The sequence below is a fragment of the Hippopotamus amphibius genome, chromosome 3, assembly GCF_030028045.1.
Source record: "Hippopotamus amphibius kiboko isolate mHipAmp2 chromosome 3, mHipAmp2.hap2, whole genome shotgun sequence".
NCBI classification, from domain to species: Eukaryota; Metazoa; Chordata; class Mammalia; order Artiodactyla; family Hippopotamidae; genus Hippopotamus; species Hippopotamus amphibius.
The window spans coordinates 139,230,859-139,242,283 of record NC_080188.1 but is presented as its reverse complement, the minus strand read 5'-3'; the positions used below and the strand labels follow the sequence as shown (position 1 = coordinate 139,242,283).

At 35.5% G+C, this 11,425-nt stretch overlaps 1 protein-coding gene across 4 annotated transcripts in view; it reads right to left on the bottom strand.

Moving 5' to 3' along the window:
• Positions 1-11,425, bottom strand: part of TIPRL (TOR signaling pathway regulator) — a 39,374-nt gene that overhangs the window by 3,459 nt on the left and 24,490 nt on the right. For 2 of the 4 annotated variants that reach the window (XM_057727446.1, XM_057727448.1), the window contains 2 exons: positions 2,417-2,512; positions 11-73 (listed from right to left, as the gene is read on the bottom strand). In XM_057727446.1, the coding sequence (XP_057583429.1) occupies positions 11-73; positions 2,417-2,512 (159 nt within the window). Of the gene's footprint in view, positions 1-10; positions 74-2,416; positions 2,513-11,425 lie in introns of those variants that run through there. The other 2 variants (XR_009052641.1, XM_057727447.1) reach the window with 2 other exon arrangements.

Here is an 11,425-nt window from a genome sequence, read left to right as displayed (position 1 = left end):
AGTACTGTACCATTAAATTAGCAATTTTGCTCTCTCGTGATGTATATTCTCGCAACATGTAGGTCTTGTCAGCCTGTGTTTAAAAATTTTTTAAATTGCAATAAATTTATTTATATTGATTTACAAAATCCTTTCTATTAAACAGAACTGCCTACATCTTAAAACAGATTGTAAAAGTAGCATTGTCAGATAAGAACATCTAATTCTAAAGTGAGATAACAAATTTAAGAGTTCTGAATTAATTCCAATCTCTACAAATCACAGTAATATCAGATACACATATGTAAACAGATTTAATAATTATCATGTAAGAGAAACACAAACAAAGGTTTTTACTTTGAAAGAAAATGTGTATGTTAGTAAATGAGATATGCAAGAGATTTTAATATTACTTCAAGTTTGGAACTACATCTTAATTACCATCTACCTACGTAATTGTGGCTGTTCTTATGTTCCAGAAAAAAAGTTTAAACAAATTGTATTCTTTCCCATTTCTAAAAAATTCCTGTCAAATTGCTTATTTACAGCCGCTTTTTTGGTACTTCAGTTTTCCCATTTAAGACTTTTTAAAGTGAGGTTTTAGAAAGCAATTTATTACAATTTGTTTTTTTGGTAAAACATTATTTAATAAAAGACGAATCACAAGATTATGCTCCCTTAAAGTTTCAATCTTTTATATCAACAAAAACAGATTAATGCTCATTGTAAAAGACAATCAAATAATAAAGATGTATAGAAGAGTATAAATCATCAGCATCACAGTGTCTACGGATAACACTATCCTTAACATTTAGAACTCTCTACATAAAATCTTATATAGATTCATACTTGCATTTTAAAAGTCAACATTAATATGCACATCTTTCCAAATCAGTTAAATAACTTTCTGCCATTAATTTTAATGGTTGCATGGTTTTCTACTATATGGAATGTAAAAAATTAATAAACAGAAACCTCAATTAAATAGAGTTGGGAGACTAGAGCAGGGAGCTCTCACACACTGCAACCGTAGCAGAGCCCAAGAGAAAAAAGAAAGACTCCTCTTATTTCCTGGCAGGGACTCAGTCAATGGAGAGCCATGGATTCCCTGTTTACTGCAGCCCTGCCACCTTCCTTTTCCTCTCTATAAAAGCACTCTCCTTCCCTTGCCACGTGGGGACCTGCACATGGCTCACCATGGTTACAGACCCCAAACTGCAATTTTCTGCTGATCCTGAATAAATCCAATTTTGCTGGAGAAATATCTGGCAGTCTATTTGTTGTAGGTCAACAGGATATAAATGGCCATTTAAATCAATGCTCATTCAATGGGCATTAAAGCACCTTCTTTCTTTCCTTTTAGCTATTATAAACAATAGCATTTCCACAAATATTTATATATATACAACTCTATACAGCTGCCTGGTTAATATTTGTGGGTTACTGTATGTAAGAATCTTTTGAGGATAAATTCTGAAAAAAATCAATATTGTTGAGTTAAAACATTTCTAAAAATTTAGATTTCATTTTTTTTTCTGAGGGAGTAAAATGCAGCTTATTTCTAGTACTTTACTATCATTTTTTAAAAAGAAAAAGATCCATCACAGTGACCATGTTATTTCAAAGGAAAAAAAACTGCAGGATTTAGGAAAATACCAATTCAATCACATCTTACTGGGCTCATATTCCAGTTCTGCCAAATGTCTGTATAACTTGGGCAAGTTACTTAATCACTCTTTGCCTCAGTTGCCTTAACTATAAAACAGAGATAATAACAGCATTTATTTCAAAGGGTTGTTAGGAGAGTTAACTATTACTGACTGATACTGGTGGTCTCTTCTCTCATTCGTTATTCTGTATGATCACAAATATGACGTTAAATATTCACTCAAAAAGGATACGCTGCTATAAAGCTACTGGAAGAATTTTCATGACTCAATTTAAGCCTCCCCACCGCTACTCTTTTCACCTATTTTTTAAAAATTTTGTATGTTAACAGTTCCTTGAAATGGAGCACAGAGCTTTCAAACATTAAAACAACTATCAAAATAACTGTTCCATACAAATTTCTGGACCCCATGTGATTGGTATTTCTAATACCAGGGCATTACATAAACAACACATACTATAAAAAAAGTAAAAGTTAAGGGACAATTTTCTTAAACAGATTGAGTACACACGACATTTTTAGAAAAGCATCAGACTCTCCTTTATTGGGGAGTGTCTTTTAGAAAACATTTTCAGCTACTAGAACTTTTGGAAAAGATGTAATGTTTTGATAACTGTGCAATCAACAGTAAAACACCCAATCGTAAAGGTTACATAAGATAGCCATATAATATAAACCATTATTGAATTTCAAACTCTCAGATTGACAATGTAACAACATTAACAAGCCCAATATCAATTAGCATATTCATTAAATGAGAATAGATACCTCATGGTAAAGTCTTGTGTCATTCATTCTAATAAGTACCCCATCAATTCTCAAGAAAAACCGCAACAGCAAGAAAAAACTAGAAGGCATTACTCTCTGGAAAAGAAAAAAAGTACACCAATTTTTAATGAAAATTAAATATTTTATTACTTTGCTAAAAGAAAAAAATTTTTTAAGGCATTGGAGGAAGGCTGAATTGGCACTACATAAAAATCTGTGAACTAGAGGTTTTTGACCTAGCTCCAATCAAGGCTCAAAACTTTGTTTATATTATGTAACACACTGGTTTCACTTTCCTACAACAGAAAAATATTTTTTTCTAGGTCAGACGACAATGAGGTTAAAAAGACTTAAAACGTACCTAAATAATGTGAAAAAAATAATAGTACTTATAGTAAATGTCAATACCAGTACTATTTAAATGAAAGAACACCCTAGTTCTTTGTCGCTACTCATCTTTTATTCAATTTACATAAAGACAAGCGGCCTTTAATGGTATGTTCTAATTCTGTGCAACCAATTAAGTACTATTTCATACTGCCAAAGTCTGGTTTATGAGATCATTATAACACGTTCTTAATATCTTTGGTCTATGTCACACCTACACATTTCTGTTTCCCAAGTACTACCACTGAAGAAAGTCAGAGTTAATGGAGAGTAGGTCCTGGTGGCAGGGAGGGAGGGTACGGATGAGGTATGGGGTCTTCGGGTCTTGCAAAAGAATATACCTCATGGAAGTGCCATCAGAAACGTGGCTACCTTTGTCTCTCCCCTTCAATCTACAGCCAGCAAAACATCCACAACTCAACAAAGGTATACCTCTGCCCAACTCAGTAGTACACTGGAGAACTCCACACATCTCTACATCTAAGGGTGAGTGTACTGGAACCCATGGAGGAGGCAGAACCAAGGGAACAGTGGAATCAGTGCCTGTAATCCCTGCACTATGTCCGAGGCAGCTGAGCCCACAGCTTCAGAAAAACCAGTAGCAGCAGGAGAAGCAGCACTTATGACTTTGATCTCCTGACTGTGGGAGTACCCATGGCCACAGGGAAATAATGGCAGTAGGACCTGGGACCCTGTCCCTCCAGTTGCTGAGGCACCTACAGCCATGTGCCCCCATCTGCAATAGCAGAGCCCAACACCCAACATGGTGGAGGCACCTGCACAACCCTGCTCCCCCCTCCAATTATCCTCCTCTCCCTACAGCATAGCCTGTGTCTCAGGGGATCCCAGACACAAGGGAAGAGCCCACCATCCCCATGATACAGCAGCTCTGGCAGAAGCAAAGCAGCAACTACCCCAGAGGCACATGAAGTGACAAAGAAGGCACAAAGCCACACTTCTTACAAAGACAGCAGAGACTGAAAAATGCCAATTCTCAAATAGAACCAGAGGCAGCAGATAAGAGAAACCAAAAACTTGTGTTATAGCGCCACCTACCAGAAAACAAAAGAAAGCACTCTCACTTCTAACCTGTCATTTAATTTCAAATGTACCAGCAGAGGAACATTTCATCAAGCACTGTGAAGAACCAGAGTAATACAATACTACAAAAGGAAAATGACAAATCTCCAGAAACCAAACTTAAAGTCACAAAATATTTCAATCTAAATGATAGAGAATTCAAAGTAGCTATCATGAAGAAACTTAACAAGATACAAGAAAACTCAGAAAAGCAGTTTAAGGAGCTCTGAAAAAAATTAATGAGCAGAAAGAACACTTTACCAAAGAGACTGAAACTCTAAAGAATCAAACAGAAATTCTGGAGCTGAAGAACTCAATAAACAAGATGAAGAATGCATTAGAAGACACTGGAAATAGAGTAGAACATGTGAAAGAGGGTATTGGTGAGCTCAATGGTAGAAATCTAGAGATGATACAAGTAGAAGAGGAAAGAGAAATAAGATATTTTAAAAAATGAGAAAATTCTACAAGAGCTATGTAACTCTTTTACAAAGGGCAACATTAGGATAATGGGTATCTTAAAAGAAGAGGAGAGGGAGAAGGGAGCAGAGAGATTATTTAAAGAAATAACAGCAGAGAACTTCCCAAATCTGGAGAAGGTATTGGACATACAAGTTCATGAGGCTCAGAGAACACCTAATCACCTCAATGCAAAAGACCTTATTCAATACGTAATATTAAAACTGTTGAAAGTCAATGACAAAGAAACACTTTTAAAGACAGCCATGGAAAAGAGGATAGTAACTACAAATGATCCCCTATTAGGCTATCAGCAGATCTCTCAGCAGAAACACTACATGCCAGCAGGGAGTGGAATGACACTCTCAAAATACTGAAAGATAAAAACTGTCACCCAAGAATACTCTACTCAGCAAAGTTATCATTCAGATATGAAGGAGAAATACTTTCCCAGACAAACAAATGATGAGGGAGTTCATCAACACTAGACCTGCCTTATAAGATATGTTAAAAGGAGCTCTTTTACTAGAAACAAAATGGCAAAAATATACAAAACTTTGAGCAAGGTGATAAATGGACAGAACCAGAGAATTGCAACTCTTTATAAGAATAGATTTTTAAATACTTTATTATAGCACAAAGGTTAAAGGGAGAAATAAAGAAAGCAGAAAAATAACTATAGCTACCTCAGTTTGGTAAACTCACAACATAAAAAGGGATAATCTGAGACAAAGACATAAAGAGGAAAGAGGAAATGGGCAGAATTTATACAGGTAAAAGAGGATAAGATGCTATAAGCAGGAAAAGGACTCTTTTCTCTATGAGAAGTTTTATAAAAACCTTGGGGTACCCGCAAAATATAAACATTGAGCAGAGGTACAGAACAAAAAAAGAGGAAACTGAGAAAGATATCATAGAAAATCATCAACCCAAAATGGCAAACAGAAACACAAGGAAAAACAATGGTGATATAGAGCAACCATAACACAAAAGATAAAGTGGCAGGACTATATCCTCATCTATCAATAACCACACTAAATGTAAATGGATTGAATTTACCAATTGAAAGACAAAAAGTGGCTAGATGGATTAAAAAACAAGACCCAACTATATGCTGCCTCCAGGAGACACACCTTCGCTCTAAAGAGAAACAGACTAAAAGCAAAGGAATGGAAGATACTCGATGCAAATGGAGCAAAAAGAAAGTAGATATAGCCATACTCATATCATACAAAATAAACTTCAAGCCAAAAAAGTAACAGGAGACAAAAATGGACAGTATATAGTCATAAAGGGGACAATTCATCAAGAAGATTTAATAGTGATTAACACATATGCACCTAAGTATCAAAATATATGAAACAATTAACAGCCCTAAAGGGAGAAATTGACAGCAACACTATAAGAGTAGGGGGCTTTAACACCCCTACTATTAGCAGCCTTAAATAAAACATTAGGCCGTATAGATTTGATAGAATTATACAGAACATTCCATCCAAATGCAGCAGAATACACATTCTTCGCAAGTGCGCATGAAATTTTCTCAAGCATAGACCATATGTTGGGACACAAAACAAGTCTCAATAAATTTAAAAAGGCAAATTATACCAAGCATCTTTTCCAATCATAGCAAACTGAAACTACAAACCAACTATATGAAAAAAACTGGAAAAAATCACAATGTGTAGATTGAACAACATACTAGTGAACTATTATACTAGGTCAATGAAGAAATCAAAGTAGAAATAAAAAATTACCTGAAGACAAATGAAAATACAACATACCAAAATCTCTGGGATACAGCAAAAGTAGCTGGGAAGAGGGAAGTTTATAGCAATATGGATCTACCTCAAGAAACAAGAAAAATCTCAGCAATTTAACCTTACACGTAAAGGAACTGGATAAAGAAAAACAAAGCCCAGAGTTAGTAGAAGGAAGGAAGTAATAAAAAGAGCAGAGCAGAAATAAACGAAATAAAAACTAAAAAGTCAACAAAAAAGATCGATGAAACTAAGAGCTGGTTCTTTGAAAAGATAAACAAAAGTGACAAACTGTTAGCTAGACTCACTAAAAAAAAAGAGAGAGAAGGCCCTGATAAATAAAATCAGAAATGAAAGAGGAGAAATAACAATGGATACCACAGAAATACAAAGGACTATAACAGAATATTATGAACAGCTATACACTAATAGGATATCTAAAAGAAATAGACAAATTTTTTTTCCTTTAAGAACTTTTATTGAGATAGAATTGATATACATACAATAAACTGTATATATTTAAAGTGTACAATTTGATATTTTTTTCTTATTAGTAATGTATATACGGCAATCCCAATCTCCCAATTCATTCCCCCCCAACCGTCCCCCTGTTCCTGGCTTTCCCAACTTGGTGTCCATATGTTTGTTCTCTACATCTGTGTCTCTATTTCTGCCTTGCAAACTGGTTGATTTGTACCATTTTTCTATAGTCCACATATATGTGTTAATATACAATTTTTTTTTTCTCTTTCTGACTCACTTCACTCTGTATGACAGTCTCTAGGTCCATCCATGTCTCTACAAATGTCCCAGTTTCATTGCTTTTTACAGCTGAGTAATATTCCATCATATGTATATGCCACATCTTCTTTATCCATTCATCTGTTGATGGACATTTAGGTTGCTTCCATGTCCTGGCTATTGTAAATAGTGCTGCAATGAACATTGGAGTGCATGTGTCTTTTTGAATTATGGCATTCTCTGGGTATATGCCCAGTAGTGGGATTGCTGGGTCATATGGTAGTTCTATTTTTAGTTTTGCAAGTAACTGCCATACTGTTCTCCACAGTGGCTGTATCAATTGACATTCCCAGCAGCAATGTGTAAGAGCATTCCTTTTTCTCCACACCCTCTCCAGCATTTAATGTTTGTAGATTTTCTGATGATGCCCATTCTAACTGGTGTGAGGTGATACCTCACTGTAGTTTTGATTTGCATTTCTCTAATAATTAGTGCTGTTGAGCAGCTTTTCATGTGCTTCTTGGCCAACCATATGTCTTCCTTGGAGAAATGCCTGTTTAGGTCTTCTGCCCATTTTTGGATTTGGTTGTTTGTTTTTTTGATATTGTGCTGGATAAACTCTTTATATATTTTGGAGATTAATCCTTTGTTGATTCGTTTGCAAATATTTTTTCCCATTCTGAGGGTTGTCTTTTCGTCTTGCTTATAATTTCCTTTGCTGTGCAGAAGCTTTGAAGTTTCATTAGGTCCCACTTATTTATTTTTGTTTTTATTTCCATTATTCTAGGGGGTGGATCAGAAAAGATCTTGCTGTTATTTACGTCAAAGAGTGTTCTTCCTATCTTTTCCTCCAGGAGTTTTATAGTCTCTGGCCTTACATTTAGGTCTTTAATCCATTTTGAGTTTATTTTTGTGTATGGTGTTAGGAAGTGTTCTCATTTCATTCTTTTACATGTAGCTGTCCAGTTTTCCCAGCACCACTTATTGAAGAGGCTGCCTTTTCTCCATTGTATATCCTTGCCTCCTTTGTCATAGATTAGTTGACCGTAGTTTATCTCTGGGCTTTCTATCGTGTTCCATTGATCTATATTTCTGTGTTTGTGCCAGTACCATACTGTCTTGATCACTGTAGCCTTGTAGTATAGCCTGAAGTCGGGAAGCCTGATTCCACTAACTCCGTCTTTCCTTCTCAAGATTGCTTTGGCTATTCAGGGTCTTTTGCGTTTCCATACAAATCGTAAAATTTCTTGTTCTAGTTCTGTGAAAAATGCCATTGGTAATTTGATAGGGATTGCATTGAATCTGTAAATTGCTTTCGGTAATATAGTCATTTTCACTATGTTGATTCTTCCAATCCAAGAACATGGTATGTCCCTCCATCTGTTTGTGTCTTCTTTGATTTCTTTCATTAGTGCCTTATAGTTTTCTGAGTACAGGTCTTTTACCTCCTTGGTTAGGTTTATTCCTAGGTATTTTATTCTTTTTGTTGCAATGGTGAATGGGATTGTTTCCTTAATTTCTCTTTCTGATCTTTCATTGTTGGTGTATAGAAATGCAAGAGATTTCTGTGTGTTAATTTTGTATCCTGCAACTTTACCAAATTCATTGATTAGCTCGAATAGTTTTCTGGTGGCATCTTTAGGATTTTCTATGTATAGTATCATGTCATCTGCAAACAGTGACAGTTTTACATCTTCTTTTCCAATATGGATTCCTTTTATTTCTTTTTCTTCTCTGATTGCTGTGGCAAGGACTTCCAAAACTATGTTGAATAGTAGTGGCGAGAGTGGACATCCTTGTCTTGTTCCTGATCTTAGAGGGAATGCTTCCAGGTTTTCACCATTGAGAATGATGTTTGCTGTGGGTTTGTCACATATGGCCTTTATTATGTTGAGGTAGGTTCCCTCTATGCCCACCTTCTGGAGAGTTTTTATCATAAATGGGTGTTGAACTTTGTCAAAAGCTTTTTCTGCATCTATTGAGATGATCATGTGGTTTTTATCCTTCAGTTTGTTAATATGGTGTATCACATTGATTGATTTGCTTATATTGAAGAATCCTTGCATTCCAGGGATAAACCCCACTTGATCATTGTGTATGATCCTTTTAATGTGTTGTTGGATTCTGCTGGCTTGTATTTTGTTGAGGATTTTTGCATCTAAATTCATCAGTGATATTGGTGTGTAGTTTTCTTTTTTTCTAGTATCTTTGTCCGGTTTTGGTATCAGGGTGATGGTGGCCTCATAAAATGAGTTTGGGAGTGTTCCTTCCTCTGCAATTGTTTGGAAGAGTTTGAGAAGGATGGGTGTTAGCTCTTCTCTAAATGTTTGATAAAATTCACCTGTGAATCCATCTGGTCCTGGACTTCTGTTTGTTGGGAGATTTTTAATCACAGTTTCAATTTCATTACTTGTGATTGGTCTGTTCATATTTTCTGTGTCTTCCTGATTCAGTCTTGGAAGATTATACCTTTCTAAGAATCTGTCCATTTCATCCAGGTGGTCCATTTTTTTGGCATATAGTTGCTTGTAGTAATCTCTTATGGTGCTTTTTATTTCTGCGGTGTCCATTGTAAGTTCTCCTGTTTCATTTCTAATTTTATTGATCTGAGTCCTCTCCCTCTTTTTCTTGATGAGTTTTGCTAGAGGTTTATCAATTTTATTTATCTTCTCAAAGAACCAGCTTTTAGTTTTATTGATTTTTGCTACTGTCTTCTTTGTTTCTATTTCATGTATTTCTGCTCTGATCTTCATGATTTCTCTCTGTCTACCCACTTTGGGTTTTGTTTGCTCTTCTTTCTCTAGTTTCTTTAGGTGTAAGGTTAGATTGTTTATTTGGGATTTTTGTTTCTTGAGGTAGGATTGTATGGCTATAAACTTCCCTCTTAGAACTGTCTTTGCTGTATCCCATAGGTTTTGGATCGTTGTGTTTTCATTGTCATTTGTCTCTAGGTATTTTTTGATTTCCTCTTTGATTTCTTCAGTAATCTGTTGGTTATTTAGTAGCATGTTGTTTAGCCTCCATGTGTTTGTGTTTTTTACAGTTTTTTTTCCTGTAATTGATTTCTAATCTCATAGCATTGTGGTCAGAAAAGATGCTTGATACGATTTCAATTTTCTTGAATTTACCAAGGCTTGATTTATGACCCAAAATGTGATCTATCCTGGAGAATGTTCCATGTGCACTTGAGAAGAATGTGTAATCTGCTCTTTTTGGATGTAATGTCCTATAGATATCTATTAAATCAAGCTGATTTATTGTGTCATTTAAAGCTTGTGTTTCCTTATTAATTTTCTGTGTGGATGATCTGTCCATTGGTGTAAGTGGGGTGTTAAAGTTCCTCACTATGATTGTGTTACTGTCGATTTCCTCTTTTATAGTTGTTAGCATTTGCCTTATGTATGGAGGTGCTCCTGTATTGGGTGCATATATATTTATAATTGTTATCTCTTCTTCTTGGATTCATCTCTCAATCTTTATGTAGTGTCCTTTTTTGTCTCTTGTAACATTTTTTATTTTAAAGTCTATTTTATCTGATATGAGTATTGCTACTCCAGCTTTCTTTTGATTTCCCTTTGCATGGAATATCTTTTTCCATCCCCTCACTTTCAGTCTGTATGTGTCCCTAGGACTGAAGTGGGTCTCTTGTAGACAGCATATATATGGGTCTTGTTTTTGTATCCATTCAGCCAGTCTGTGTCTTCTGGTTGGTGCATTTAGTCCATTTACATTCAAGGTAATTATCGATATGCATGTTCCTATTCCCATTTTCTTAATTGTTTTGTTTTTGTTTCTGTAGGTCCTTTTCTTCTCTTATGTTTCCCACTTAGAGAAGTTCCTTTAGCATTTGTTGTAAGGCTGGTTTGGTGGTGCTGAATTGTCTTAGCTCTTGCTTGTTCTGTAAAGCTTTTGATTTCTCCATCGAATCTGAATGAGATCCTTGCTGGGTAGAGTATTCTAGGTTGTAGGTTCTTCCCTGTCATTACTTTAAATATATCATGCCACTCCCTTCTGGCTTGCATAGTTTCTGCTGAGAAATCAGCTGTTACCCTTATGGGAGTTCCCTTGTATGTTATTTGTCATTTTTCCCTTGTTGCTTTTAATAACTTTTCTCTGTCTTTAATTTTTGTCAATTTGACTAATATATGTCTTGGTGTGTTTCTCCTTGGGTTTATCCTGCCTGGGACTCTCTGTGCTTCCTGCACTTGGGTAGCTATTTCCTTTCTCATGTTAAGGAAGTTTTCAACTTTAATCTCTTCCAATATTTTCTCAGGTCCTTTCTCTCTCTCTTCTCCTTCTGGGGCCCCTATAATGTGAATGTTGGTGCATTTAACACTGTCCCCGAAGTCTCTTAGGCTGTCTTCAGTTCTTTGCATTCTTTTTTCTTTATTCTTTTCTGCATCAGTGATTATCACCATTCTGTCTTCCAGCTCACTTATTCATCCTTCTGCTTCAGTTAATCTGCTATTGGTTCCTTCTAGTGTGTTTTTCATTTCAGTTATTGTGTTGCATATCTCTGTTTGTTTGTTCTTTAATTCTTCTAGGTCTTTGGTAAACTTTTCTTGCAACTTTTCGATCTTTG